General features: G+C 40.5%; 1 protein-coding gene across 6 annotated transcripts in view; it reads right to left on the bottom strand.

Annotated features, from left to right (window-relative positions):
* Nucleotides 1–45: 45 nt before the first annotated feature.
* sept4b (septin 4b) overlaps nucleotides 46–15,149 on the bottom strand; it is a 46,649-nt gene continuing 31,545 nt past the window's right edge. For 3 of the 6 annotated variants that reach the window (XM_034603697.1, XM_034603700.1, XM_034603698.1), the window contains 10 exons: nucleotides 7,655–7,751; nucleotides 7,454–7,540; nucleotides 7,197–7,320; nucleotides 6,908–7,042; nucleotides 5,687–5,804; nucleotides 5,433–5,534; nucleotides 4,556–4,652; nucleotides 4,122–4,284; nucleotides 3,302–3,401; nucleotides 1,138–1,725 (listed from right to left, as the gene is read on the bottom strand). In XM_034603697.1, coding sequence (XP_034459588.1) covers nucleotides 1,657–1,725; nucleotides 3,302–3,401; nucleotides 4,122–4,284; nucleotides 4,556–4,652; nucleotides 5,433–5,534; nucleotides 5,687–5,804; nucleotides 6,908–7,042; nucleotides 7,197–7,320; nucleotides 7,454–7,540; nucleotides 7,655–7,751 — 1,092 coding nt within the window. In that variant the 3' untranslated portion in view covers nucleotides 1,138–1,656. Of the gene's footprint in view, nucleotides 1,726–3,301; nucleotides 3,402–3,485; nucleotides 3,878–4,121; nucleotides 4,285–4,555; nucleotides 4,653–5,432; nucleotides 5,535–5,686; nucleotides 5,805–6,907; nucleotides 7,043–7,196; nucleotides 7,321–7,453; nucleotides 7,541–7,654; nucleotides 7,752–8,089; nucleotides 8,453–9,242; nucleotides 10,482–15,149 lie in introns of those variants that run through there. The other 3 variants (XM_034603695.1, XM_034603694.1, XM_034603696.1) reach the window with 3 other exon arrangements.

Below are 15,149 nucleotides of genomic sequence, written 5' to 3'. Positions count from 1 at the left end.
AGACGCCTCAAGAACGTGAAACTGGAAGGGACAAGAGGCATGAAATCATTTTTGTATTTTATTACAATATTAGAATTTATACATATCGTCCTCTTCATATGTATTTCGTTTTTTAAATTTATTACATAAATACTCCAAGAGTAGAATAACAAAAAAGTCAAATATAAAACAACTCAATTAAGAAAAAAATAAAGAAAAAGAAGTAATACCTGACTCTGGGACAGAAGCGCAAGGAATGTTTTTTTCTTTTCTTTGTAAAACAAAGGTCACACAACATGGCAGAATCATCAGAGTTCCGTCACTCTTGGCTTTGATAAGTTATTCCAAAACAATATTCTTCATGTCAAAATAAAACGAAACCCACTCTTTGAAAAGGAAACATTGAGGACAATGAAGTTTGTCGTTGTTGGCTTTGGTTATAAACGTTAAAGTTAGCACACGTTCAAGTTCCCATGAAGTGAGGACATCATTTAAACCAACCAAAACAATTTCCCCCAGACAGTACATGTTTTCCTTGCCCATAAATAACCATATGATCACTACACTGATCTGCATTCTGAGTAACCTTCACAAAACACATGCAAAAATAAATACACTGCATGGACTCTGGTGCGACCCCTCTGTTAGACGCCCAGCTCATGCAAAATCAAGGGTCTTGTCTTTTCAAACTCCAGATCATCTCTGATCATCTCTGACCACTGACGAGTCATCAGCTCACACATGTGCCCTGATGAAACAGGTCAACCATGTATGAGATGAACCGACTCTGAAACAACTTTGATTTGGGGATATTTCCAAATAGAAATAATAATAAAGGACTTCCTCTGTCATCTAAAAATCTTGATTTCAAATGAAGATATGGTGATCAATAAGCAATAATGACTTCTTATGTGAGTTGTGGTTGACGTCGAGCATCCATGCTGAAAACGGATAAAGCTTCAAATATAAATGAAAGAACCATCATAATAAGTTTAGACCAAATCAACTGCTACATAAAACAATCATCTATACATCATGTCAAGCAGTGCTGTGAGGTGTAGTTAAAACAAAACTAGAGACACGCACAGTAAAAGATGAAAACCATAGAAAAAAAGGACTATGGGTGCATTATAGAAAATTAAATTATGACAGTATATATATATATATATATGCATGTTGACCTTTATAATTAAAAAATAAACACTTGCACCAGAAAAGCGTGCTTATAAAAAAATCTGAGCAGGTCACCAGTACTTGATGATGTAAACCTCATATAAAAAAAAAAAGTCAAACAAAACCCCTGCGATCATGTGGCTAAATAAAGTTCAGATACGTGAACTAACCTTCAAACTAAAGACTGATTCATTCAAACAAACATCAGATCTGGCCATTTTTAATCATTTCATACTTTTTGACAGAAAACAGCAGAGTGGAGGAGGGTGGAGTGTTTTGCAGCAGCGGTGCAGTTAATGTCAGACCCTGTGGAGGATAAAGAGAGTTGATGAGCTGCAAATGTCAGACCGTCTTACCACCTACTCGCAGGTCCCTGATGACGCCGAGCGGTGTTTGGGGGGACATGTAGGGATGTCAATGTTCTCGAGAGGAATTAAGGTTTCCTGTTGTTTTTTTTATCCCAGTGATAGAGAGACACGTACGTGGTGTGACTGGTGTGCTGTGTTAATAGGCATTTTTCTGAGTGTGCATCTGATCCTGGATCCTCTGCAGCATCTCCTGCATCCGCCGCAACTGAGAGGAGAGAGGAGACAAGTGTTAGGATCCACTGTTACAGTTATTGTGTTTGTGTGTCAACAGTCTGAACACGTCAACAGGCTCTGCTGCCTTTTATACACACTAATTATTCACACATGACTGCACAGACAACAAATCAATGACAAGCAGGAGAGGAGTCTGTTCTGTTTAGATCACGTGACCTCTGCTGTCAAACGCAGGGAACCACAGGCTCCTCTCCACCTACTGAATATTCAATATTACATATGCTGCATATATACTGTATCATTTAGTTGATTATCTACTTTTTTCTATTAAAAATCTCTTACAATTACTTTTGCTTTGATTTAGATTTATCATATGATTCATAAAACTTTAAAAATAAATAACAAAGTAACACAATCATTAGCTGCTTTCTAATTTTAGTTGTTAGCATTTGTTTGGTTCCGTTTGTGTAGTAAAGGATGAAAGCTGACAACTATTTCCTCATTCCAGACATGTTGAGACTGATTGTTTAACCACATTTTAACTCATTACACAAAAAATAAAGAAACAACTGAGGACAAATAAACTCTTTATTTGACAAAATAAATAAGAATAATAAGGAATTGAATGGGAAAAAAGGGGGAAGGACACTAACACCATGTAAAACGATGTATGCCAGCTCAGTTTGTATTCAATTACCTTCACTGAAACATAACCAGTGTCTGGACTCAGAGTTTGTGAAGGTTTAAATTTAGAAACCTAAAAAGAATAATACATAAGCTAATATTTCCTCTAATAATATTCTTTCTACCCTGTGCATACAATGTTGATTTTTTTTCGGACAAAAATAATCAAATCATATTTCATACTAAGCCCTTTAAGAGGGGCTATACAAATAAAATTCCATTGATAGATACTATTTTAACATTTAAATATAATTGCTAGGATCTGAAAATAATTCTGTAAAATTCTTACAAAATTTCCTCATGAGTTTGCACCATACTGACATTATTGAACGAGCTAATTTTTTTGATAATTTAATAACCAAAGTCAAAAAGAATAGCTGCCCCCTTAAATGTGGGATTATGAAACATGTCTTAGTGCAGGGTTTGATCTACGGATGTAAAAATTGGACAATAGTTTAAAATCTTGGTAATTTTCTATCTATGATTAATATGTGTGCTGGCTTCTGCTTACTGGGTAAATGTCTCACTTTATGATGAGTGTAGAGCAACATATTCAACACTTCAGGGATTTTAGAGGGCGCAGCACATATGAAATATAACTAATTTTGTCTCTTTTGTTTCTACCCACAGTTCAGAGGTCCAGAGGGTGAGTGAGGACAGGGGAAAGAGAGGTTTGGATGTTTAAATACACTTATTCATGTTTTTGAAGCTGCTCATTGTCAGCTTCAGAAAACATGACGCGAGTGTGCTTCACATAAAGATTATAGATTATTGAGTGACACTTAGAGAGCTTCGTCTTTTAAGAGATGTAAATGTGTCTCTGGCTCGGGCTGAGAGTCTGAGTACTCGTGCTGCTCAGAGCCGTGCTCAGACTTATGGTCGTGACCATGTGACTCCGGGTGGTCATGGGCAGCGTGCCGTACCTCCTCATCTTTCTCTCGGATGAGTTTTTCCGTCTCGCTGTCCATCACTCCGGTCAACGCGGGGATGGGGAAGTCTGTGCCACTCTCCCGGGTTAGTTTGCTGCAGAGGGATTCAAGATGTAGAGAAGTTCAACATTCAATATTTACAGAAGGTTTTTGCAAGAGGAAGTATTTTCATTTTCTATGTTAATATCAAGACGAATCCCAGTTTCAAGTTAACAACATTTACTGCAGATTACATTACATTACATCTCATTTAGCTGACGCTTTTATCCAAAGCGACTTACAAAAAGTGCATTCAACCATGAGGGTACAAACCCAGAACAAAAAGAATCAAGAAAGTACAATTTTCTTCAAGAAAGCCAAACTACAAAGTGCTATATCTAAGTGCCATATAAGTGGTACTAAAGCTCTACTTCATTTAATTATTTTTTTATTCAAGGTATAGTCGGAAGAGATGTGTTTTTAGTTTGCGGCGAAAGATGTGTAGACTTTCTGCTGTCCTGATGTCATTGGGGAGCTCGTTCCACCATTTAGGAGTCACAGCAGAGGTCACTGGGTGGAGCCAGTTCTCACCTTAGACAGACATGACAGATCTCTAAGTGAAGCCAAACAATCTTACACTCATTGGTACAATTCAAATCTGCTCTGGACACTCATCTATTATCACCGGCTGAACAACTGCAGCTGATAAACTTTCTTAATACACCAACACCAGATATCTGTGAGGATAATTATGCTGCAGAATGAACCCTTAACCATTAAATACATTGAAAAACTTGAATGTGTGTGTGTGTCCTGTGCTTCAGTGCGAGCGTACTTGCGGTTGCGTTCCTTCACCACCATGCGGGTCATGCTCTGGATGCACTGGGCTCTGTAGTTCTCGTAGTGGGTCTCCCGGGTCACGTCCTTCAGATCTTGCATGTGCGAGCGGACGAGCATGTTCCTCAGCTTCACAAAGTCACAGTGTGCCGAGTTCTCCACTGCAAATCACAGCAAGCAGATCGGTTTCAACAACATATTCACCAGTCTTCAAAAACTGCTAATACTGAGTCTCTCCGGCCATGCAAGCAACCGTGAGTAGAAATGTTAAAAAGCCTAAGGTTCAATGAACACACGCACTGTCATACAAAATGTATGCAGCTTCTCTAAAGACCTATTATACTACATATGATCTTTACGTATTTTTTTCATTCATTCATGCTGTTACGAGAAATCAAACTTTAACTTGTGACATTCCTTGAGTGTGTCTACCTTCTACGATGCCCCAGGGATACAGACGGCCCCTCACCCTCTTCCCTTTGGCCTCCACCACTGTGTTGCTGCCGATTACAGCAAAGGGAATACTTTCCTTGAGGGGAGAACAAACATTAGACAGAAGGTTAAAAAGGTGTTTTCAAAACAATCTGGCAGTGGAGGAAGAGGAAATAGATGATTTTATGGATGTTTTGGTTCATCTTTCCACACTTTCCTCTTTGGTGTCTTTGTCACGTTCTCTCCAAAATTGTTCCATTTCCTCCTAACTTACTTCTTAACTTCCTAACCAACCACAGCTCTTAGACGATGGACATTAACTTGCTTAATTTTTTTTTTATTTCCCATTTTTAACACTATACTTTTATCAACGGCTTCTCAAGGACAGATGATTAACTGTGTCCTTACGGCTTAGGATGTGAACTTCCGAGGTCGTGTATTCTATGGTTTGCATATTGATTTTAAAATCACTACACTACATAATTGGATAATCTTCTTTGACGTGTTCGGGACAATAAAAGGGAAGAATTTTTCGTACGGATCCAGATCAGGGGCAGATCCATGATTTTGTTTCCACTTTCTGTTATATTGCGTTTTTCAACATTTAAGTGTTTTCTCAGAGAATAATTCTATAAGAGTGTGAAATTTGGTGCAGCTTGATTGAATGTAAGGGGACAATTAGGCCTTGGTGGAGTTATGCGCTCTACTGAGTGTCATTCTGCAGATGTTTTCAGGTGAGTTTAGTTGCAAAAACTCCAGTTCACATTTGGTTGTTTACTTACTAATGCACATGTCCCCCTGGTGAGGTACCAACCTCAGACTGCACAAAAGACAATTGGAAACAAAGACCCTGACAGCTGGCAGCTCTGACTCTCACCTTCAGCTCGTGGTCCTGCTGCTTAAAGTCCTCGTCTTCGTCAGAGTCACAGTCAGGAAACTGGTAAATCTTGATACCGTACTGCTCAATCTCCTCTCTGATCTGCAGAGGAACAAAAGAGTGAATGATACCATCAGTGACGATACATGCAGAGACTCAATAATCTTTTTTCATAAAGAACCATACATGTATATGTGATATGTGATTTCAGTTTCATGTGTGGGATAAAACACAGATACAGTTTACTCTCTTGCCTTGAATTTCTTTTTCTTCACCTCACTCGGGGTGAGTGTGTCAGCTTTGGCCAAAATAGGGACGATGTTGACCTTCTCATGCAGAGCTTTCATAAATTCCACATCCAAAGGTCGAAGGCTACAAGAGATACACCAGATACGCAATGAAACACAATTCTCCCTCTCATGTAAATAAAATAGGACCTTTAACACTCTTACAACATTTCTACAGACGAGTATTAGTGTCAGGCATGAGAAGAAAGTTAAAAGGTGAAGATTTATAGGCAGTCAAATGCATTAACATTAGTAGTTAGATATATTCTTAAAACTTCAACATTAGTTTTGAAATATTGACTTGATTCTCAACCTTACAATTTCCTTCTCGATATGCACAATGAAAAAATTGTATCTTCTGTTTTAATTTGACCTTATTTTTTTTTAAATCTTAAAATGCAAAATGCAAAATGGAAGAACGAAATCTGTCTTCTCGTATTTTTTCTTTTGCCTGGCCCTAATCCTCTCCCATACATAACATTATTTTAACACAAGGTGGTATTTTTCAACTGTTTATAGACATTTCTTTAAGTGCTGATTAACAAGGGACAGTTGCGTTATCAGAAAAGCCATTGTCACTTTCAGTCACGTTCATTTTGAGGCCTGATTTGTACTGTGAATTCATTTAGACAGGTCTGATTCTATGTCGTCAGTATAAACACAATGATTTGACCTTAACTGTTAGCCACTAACACAATGTTTTCATCGTGTTGGTCGATCGATCAGTGTTTTGCTCTCTTCGCTTCATCAGTGTTATCTGCTGAGTAATGACTGAGGCTCGTCAGCAGAGGGAGCCTTTCCTCCATCAGTGTGTCTGAAAAATGCACTGCAGCATCACTTGCAGCTTTGTGGTACATTAGTTCCTTAATGAGCACAGTCAAAGTGGAACAGTGTATGTTAAAAGCACCACATCAGCACTCAGCACAAACAATTGATTAGAGCTAAAGCGCTGCAGCAGATTTAAGTTCACCTGAAGGCAGCAGAGCACAGCTTTAACTCTGGAGAAGAGCATTAACAATTTATGGAGCTGAATGTACAATAAGTGAATAGAGATTTACGATAGAGTTAGGTGGCTGCGTGTGGAGGCTGATTAGGATATAAGCACAGAAGATTCCATACTGCGATAAAGGGGGGAATGTTCCCCATTAAAACAGAGCGAGGGGGAAAACCACTGCAGGTTTGTCGTACCCATGACCGAAGGGTGAGATGAAGTACAGGCAGCAGTGCACGCGGTTGTCCTGGATGTTCTTGCGGTTGAGGCCACTCTCGTCCCTGAAGTATTGCTCGAACTGCTGGTCGATGTAGTCAGTCACCGACTTCCAGCTACGACAAACACACACAGGGTCGTTCATTCTCTGAGGCCACAGCTGCACGATGGCACACGACTTTCTAACCACAGTAAGAGCTCAAATAGGGTTAGCCAGCTGTACTCTGTGAGGATTCATAGGTCAACTGAAACAGTTTGATCCATTCGTACCATTCAGTGTTGTTTACAGCGTCTCCAAACCCAGGCGTGTCCACGATGGTGAGTTTCAGTTTCACACCTTTCTCTTCTATATCCACCGTGTGTTTGGTGATTTCTACAGTTTGTGTGATTCGCTCTAAAGAACAGAAACAAGCAGGCCACTGTTTTTAATATCAGCCACAACATGTTGTAGAACAAATATCTATTAAACAAAAACAAACACACAAATAAAACCAAACAAAATATATGAAAAGCTGCAGCTTTGTCACCTTCAGCATTGAGCAGTTTCCTATCTTTGTAAAGATCTGTGAGAAACAGGCTGTTGACCAGAGTGGACTTTCCCAGGCCAGACTCCCCTTCAAACAAAGAACAACACAGACTGACGTTAAGACTGTGTGATTACCAGTCTCTTCAAATTTGAGGCCTGGGCTTAAGATCAAATGTCTGCTAATGTGAAGACGAGGATTTACCTGCCACCATGAGCGTGAAGTCAAATCCCTTCTTGACGGACTTGCGATGCACCTGGTTTGGCAACGTTGCAAAACCAACGTATTCCTTGTCCTGGTCCTGAAAGTGGAGACGAAGATATGAAAATACATCAGGGAAGCACACATCAACCACTCCAAAAATGTGACGGTACCATTCACAGTGTATGAACTTTCCCGCAGTTACAGAGAAGTCTTAAGAACAACACAAGAGCGAAAAGCAACGCTGGCATCTCAGAGCATCAAACTCAACCCGTACAACCGAAAGAAAATAAGCACAAATCTACCTATATTATTTAAAACAATCTCGCACAAGCTCTGTCACATCATCAGTCTGAAGATGAAAAGTTCAACACACATCACAGCACAAAGACAACTTCGTCCTCTCTGGGTTTCATGGCCAAACCTGCTTCATGTTACCTCATTATTGTTGTATGGGTCAAATCGACCCCAGGGGCTCTTGGGCCTGGACGTACCAACAGGAGACGGTAAGTCAAACTCCACACTCCTGCTCTGCTGCAAACTGGGGTCTGAACCTGAATCCGACTGCGCCCTGCCTGCCACAGGGGGCCGCAAATAAGACGGGGTATGGGGACGGTCTTCGCCCTCAGCTTCCCTGTCAACATCATGATTCTCAGAGGCCTGATGGTGATGTTCGTGCTCAGACTCATGGTGCTCATGGTCCTCATGGTGGTGGTCATGGTGGTGGTTGCCGTGCCCTCCTTGTTGGGGAGGGTCTTGCATAATGTTCTCTACCTCTGAGTCATCTGAAAGGCTTGAATGCTGGAGAGGTATAGTGGTTGAAGGGAGTGGATTAGGTGGTGCAGAGGAACAGGTGGAAAGAAACAGAGGTTGGAGGCAGAGATGGACAGTTTTTCTCTTGAATAGATTTGGATTATTCATCTTCTTTTTTATCCAAACTTGTTTTTCTTTTGTCATGATGTGAAGTAACTTTGCTCAACTCCTGCTGTTTTGACTGTCCGATATAAATAAATCTGTTCTGACTTATTCACATTGACAACAAAAACACTGTATGTTGTTGCATTTCTGTAAAGCTAACGTAGAGTGAGTCGTAATACTCAGTCATAAATTTAATTGTACTTTTACAGAAGCAGAGAGTACATCCTACATGAAGGATTATACATCTCCTGACCACTTCACAGTTCAAAATAAATTGAATAAAAAGATACACAGCTGTAGTGTAAGCTACTGTGCAAACTCCAGTTACAACAGCTCTCCCAGTCCCTCATACTGAAGTCTCCCCCCTGCCATTCAGGCACAAAGATAAATAATGCAGTGACCCTCCGCAGGCATAAGGCCTTGTAAAATGCAGCTGTAGGGCCACACTGTGACTCTGCACTCATGTTATGATTATGCCCTATACATTAACTGAGGGGAAGAAAGAAGATGAAAAATACCTAAAGGCTCAACAGATACAGTTCAGTTGAGACATTTTTAAATCATTTTGATCTTAAATCTAATTGTACAGTATGTTTGCTGTGAGCTAATCAATTAAATAAGACTATGGGGGGTAAAGTGGATAATTTGTGGGTTTTGGGGACGTCTACAGTACCTGCTCAACATCATGGTCCCTGCTTTGATTGGGGGAGGCAGGGCAGGAGTCCTGCTCGTCTGATGAAGAGTGAACCTCGTGGTCACTGTCTGCCATTGCAACTGGGGCGACAGTGCACTCTAAAATCTCCAACCAGAAAGGAGCAAGCGATGTGTAGAGGTTTAGGAGTGTGATGAAAAAAGAGACGAGTCGGTTAGGAGAAGGTGGGTGAAGGACCCCGAGAAAGTCCGCCATGAGGAAATCAGGTGCGTGAGGTGGAGGAGACAGGAGTGAAAACAAGAAGGAAGATGGAAAAAGTTAAATAAAGATTAGATAAAGGCAAAGTAATGACATACAACACAACATACCATTTCCTTTGTTAAATGGTATGAATGCAGAGCAGATGCAAAGACTGTTTGGGTGAGTAGTGAGATGACCGATCTCGATGACCGATGCATAATGGCATTTTGAGGGCAGTTGTCTACACAATCTATAATATAATGTTATTGCTCCAGCCTGGCCTCCTGCCACTACAGCGCTGCCTAATGTTATTAGCTCCTCTCATATCGTCCTTGTCCGTGTTCCAGGCACCACCACAACTTGCACCACGGCAGCTGATGACAGATGAGACGATCTTTCCCAGGTGCAGTTACATAATGCAGGGAATCATTCATGAAAATTTGAATACAAAGTAAAACACGCTGAGACACAGTGTACGTGCCCAGAGAGACTTCATGTATCTCTGAAGCCACTCTGCAGTCAAAAATCACTATCTGCTTTATGCCTTTACATGTTATCCTCACTGGATCCTACTTGGAGCCTGATGCAAGTTTGATATCCTTCTGTCACTCAACCAGAGTCAAAAAGATTATTTGAGTGATCCTGAAAAAATGTTCTCTGTCCTCCTTCCATGGTTTTAATTATGCTGCTATTTAGAGCTTAAGGGATGGAATTGGTAGTTTCACAGTTTAGGAAATCAGTGACCTGCTTTCCTGTGCTATAACCAAAGATCCAGAGATCAATGTCCCACATGGTGAATCCTGTGACCTACATACGAGAGATGGTCAATCGCAGAGCTCAAACAACTTTGTAACAGAAATGCACAAAGTTTCTCTTTCAATTTCATATTTTTTTCTTAATCGTGGAGCATCAAATTTTCTTCTTTGCATCAGTTGTAGCCTCTAGTGAAAAACAAAACTCACGCTATCACAGGGACATTAAAGCACGAGACAATCCATCCCTGAGAAAAGTAGTAACACCACAAACCAAGCTCCCTCAATGCAGGGCCTCACCTGTGGTACCTTTAATCAGCGTGTAAAGTCTCTTCTTCTTCTTTTTCTAGCCTCTCCCTTCACTACTCTTCATGCCCAGTCTAACAGGAAGCAGGAGGCAGAGATCAGAGGCTCCAGCTTTTATACGCCCCTGTCCGTCCCAGAGGACACAGCGCCCTTCCGCCCCATCGAGCCAATCGGTGCCCGGGGCAACTGATCAGCAGCATTGATGAGCTACACGACACACCGACCCACACATCAAGTACAGAGTGAAAAACTTTGAGCTGCAGAGCTGTCGAACATTTAAATATCTTACTTTCTCTTAGTTTGGTGACAGCAAGAGAATATTTTGCGCTTTATTTTGAAAAATGATTTAAACAAGTGATCTTACGAAATAATTTTGGGTCATTGACTAATCAGTTACTCTGCTAATAATTTCAGCTCTAATACAACAAGCTGAAACACTGATGCTCACTCCAACAAAGCACATATTATAGACAGCAACGAAATGTAAAGTGAATGAAAACTGCACGCACCAAGCCGTAAGATCCACCACATAAAATGCTCAAATTAAAATCATAATCCAAAATTATACATTAAACATAACCTGCTGCGCTAATGAGTTCACTACTGATAGACTATTTATACGCCAGCGTATTTGTCTTCACGTGGCACATTAAGAATTTCTCATTTATATGCAAATATATGCAGCATGTTGCTCCAAAACTACTCTACATGGTTTGTCTTTTACACACACGTCGCTCTATAGTTATGGGGACACTCATTGACATAATGCATTCCCTAGCCCCTTACTCCAACCTTAACCATCACGACTAAATGCCTAACCCTAAAACCAAGTCTTAACCCTCAAACAGCCCTTTGAATTTGTGAGGACCAGCCAAAATATCCTCACATTGATGGTATTGAACCAAAATTGGGCCTCATAAATAAAGACGCGCGCGCACACGCACACACACAGTTTGGGACAATTCGCCTAAAAGACAAAGACACAACATTTCTCCTTCAATCTTCAAACACACACCTGTTACCTTCTCATGGACAGTTCTACACTGTCCATCTTTCTCAATCATTCCTGAACATGACCTGAGCTTTAGAGTGAGGTCACAGATTTCTTCTGGTTAATCTGGTTCATCTGGTTAAACATGAAGTAATGAGGCAGAAAGGACTCTGGGCATGTCAGAGATTCACTTTCCACTAAAGCTCTAAATCAGCTTTGTAAAGTAAAGGGACAAAATTTAAACTGGAACACGGTGCAACCTTTTCCTCTCTCACTGAACCAGACGAGCGTCAGTCTGTGATGTGATTATCCTGGATATTAAAGTTTTTGGAGAAAGAAAAAAACAGTTCCAGTTAAGTCATTTAAAAAAGGAACAAAAACAATCAGGTAAAGATTGGAAAGAGCACCCAAACCCCCTGGTCTCTTTTATTACATAACACTGCGGCCTATAGAGAAAATCTAATTGGCTCCAACATCATATTCACAGAGTTTCAGTAGGCCACCACACAGAGTCTCCAAGTCTCAGCTGAGACCTGAACCAATTATAGTTTCCATTATTGGCTGATGTGACATTTCAATCAGTATATCATTAGTGATGCCCTGCAGAGTTTTCCACAGAATAAGCCTCAGACCAGGTGAGACTATAATGTGGCTACTTCACGTCCAAATGAGCTGATTCACGTCCAAAGCAGCGTGGTGCATACATGACGGGAAATGTCTCAAACACTTTGGGACAAACAAGCAAAATAGAACAACTCAAGCTCACTTGGCTTTGAAGACTTCCTCACAACATTCATTCTCAGTTTCTTCACAGACTGGGGAAATCAAACAATGGTATGCTGACAGGAACATTAAGTGTTTGATAATGACAACATGTCAACAGCTGCTTCTCTGGTATTTCCTGCTTCACTGGTAAAAATGCACTTCTGTGTTGATGCCGCTGAACACACTTTCATGCTGATCTACAGCTTGTTCACAATCTACGATCTTTCTCTCGAGGAAATGTTGGCCTGGAATGTCCTGTTTATCATAAAATACATAAAGTCAATTTGACCAGGCAATGTTTTTGTTTTGTAGAAGGATGTTGTATGAATCAGGAAAGAAGAACCCACTGATATTTAGTGTGGATCTAATCGGTTTAATCTACAAGTTCTCACGAGAGAGAAAGAACTGCATTGCATGACAGCTGAAACTATGAGGTCTGACTGTCTGCATGGATGGTAAAAACTTTATAGATGATGGTGCGAGCAAGCATGTTGAACACAGCTATACAATGCAACAAACGGATCAAAACAACAACTAAGAGATGTCTTATATTATTATCATGACAGAGAGAGAGATAATGCTTTTTTGGGATTCATTATGAAACTGCGGCAGGACAAATTAGAATATGGCAGACTGCCACAGCCTAGATAATTAATGGAAAACACTGCATTGACATGGTGAGAAAGGGCATAGCCTTGTTGGAGGTATCAGCTCTCAGGAGGACCCTTCCAGTTACCTCTGCCAAGGAGGTTATGCTTTAATTTTGTATGTCTGTTTGTCTGATAGTCCTCACCAGAAACTTGGTAAAAGGATGTGTAAAGTGTCAGGAGAGAACCGATTACATTTTGGTGTGGATCCGAATCAGGGGGTAGATCCAGTTTTTTTTTTTCACACTTTAACATTATTCAACATTTTGACTGATTTCTCAGGGAATAATTCATGGATCTTGATTTTAAAAAATCGGACATGTTTCAGGGACTGATATCTACGTGTGTGCAATAAGGTGCAGCTCCAAATAAAAATCTAGATCTAGTGAATTTATATGAAGTTTCACAAGGGAGGGGACTGTTGGGCCTCATCAGAGGTATGCAGTCTTTGAGCTCCTTTCTAGTTGCATACACATTCCAGACCAATGCATCCAATCATTTTAATGAAATTTAATGAGCGGTCTCAACGGCAAATAGAAGGTTTCTGCACAATAACATAAACACATCATGTCCTCTGTAATCTTTCATTTAAAGCTTTTCAATGACGCCACCGTTAGAAACTCTTCGGTATGCCAGTCATATTTTAAGATGGGACCCATAGAGTCCCTGAGAAAAAATTGAAGGACATGAAATCCAATTAACCATAAACAAGTTGTGTATTTGACTACGCCGCTTTGTTGCTGTTGGATCGTGGTCATGGGTTTGGCAGCCACGGTGCTGATGGATGATGATTTGTTACATGAAACACAGCTCTCAGGAGAAAAGCTTCAAATATTCGCTGTGTGACATGGGAAATGCAATCAGATGCTGCCAGAAGTCATAAAGAAACTATACAGCACGTTGTAATTGACCTTCTAAGATGAAAACGCATTTCAGCTCCAGAGGAAATGCAGTCGACAAGAGTCATTTATAATCCAGCTACAATAATTTCTAAACCATTATTCAATGACTGCTGAATCATTTTTTTCTTGGCAGACTTCTTCCTTGTTGGCAGGAATGATTACACTTGGTGCTGCGATATCGTGAAGTTAAGACAGTTTTTCAAGGAAAAGCATGAATATAAATGTGTCCGTTGACTTCAGAAACAACGCTCTGTTTATTCTGAGTTAAAAAGTGAATGTTGTGGAATGCTCAGGCTGAATACCAGTGAGGTTTCCCCTCGTGGCGAGGCCAGTAGCAGGTGGTGAAGTGAGCCATGTGCACTCTGTGTGAATGCTGTGGTTGTTTTGATAGTTAGAGCGGGGCTCTGTGTGAAGCTGGCTCGGGACACAGAGAGAGAGAGAGAGAGAGACAGAAATAGACCTGCATCACCACCATCACACACTCCCACAGCTATGAAGCTCCTGCAAATATACACCAAATATTCAACGCGAAATAAAAGACCACAACAATTATCATGTAAGTTTCTTTGGGGCAAAGTAAAAGAAAAAAAGGTGGCAGTGACCTAAGGGAGCGTGCGTCTCTGCACCAAATATCTACCTGTGAGTGTAGCAGCACTGAGCTCCATCATCAGAGGCAGACACTCACCACACTGTCACTCTAATTGACTGTATATAAACATGGCCGACAGGACTGCTCCCCAAAAGTGAAACCAAAGCGTCTTGATCACAACCTGGTGGCTGGCTGCAGTATATGTCATAAACCCAGCCTCCTCCATGTTAGTGGATGGTGCATGGACGAAACAAAAAAGTAAAAACACACGTCAAATACATTTTTCCTAAAGATGGTTTCTGCTGTTTACATATTCTTTTCATACTGTATGATTTTTTAGGTAAGCTTGTTTTTAATTAGTTATTTGATGCTATAAAATCAGAGTGATTAGATTAGAGTAATTGGTCGAGCCTTTGTATTGGCAGGACTTCGGTACAACAGTTCTATCAAAACAACCTAAATCTACTGTGCAGACTCTGGCTGAAATGCACAAGATGGCGACATTCTTATCCTGGATATTTTTGGCTTCATTTCTCGATAGCCGTATAAAGATGAGACGTGTCTTCCATCTTTATGCGGTTTGTAAGTCGTGACGTGTGACATGTGCTTCAGGGGTCTAAACTCTGTTATTTTCAAGATACCACAGTGCTGTAACTGTAGATCTCAGCGGGAGGCTTAAATATGACTATGAAAAAAGTCTGTCGCCATTGTATGCTAACGTTAGCTTAATAGTCTT

This window comes from Hippoglossus hippoglossus, chromosome 13, assembly GCF_009819705.1.
Source record: "Hippoglossus hippoglossus isolate fHipHip1 chromosome 13, fHipHip1.pri, whole genome shotgun sequence".
NCBI classification, from domain to species: domain Eukaryota; kingdom Metazoa; phylum Chordata; class Actinopteri; order Pleuronectiformes; family Pleuronectidae; genus Hippoglossus; species Hippoglossus hippoglossus.
Note: the sequence above shows the minus strand (reverse complement) of the source record. Positions and strands in the feature narration are given on the sequence as shown.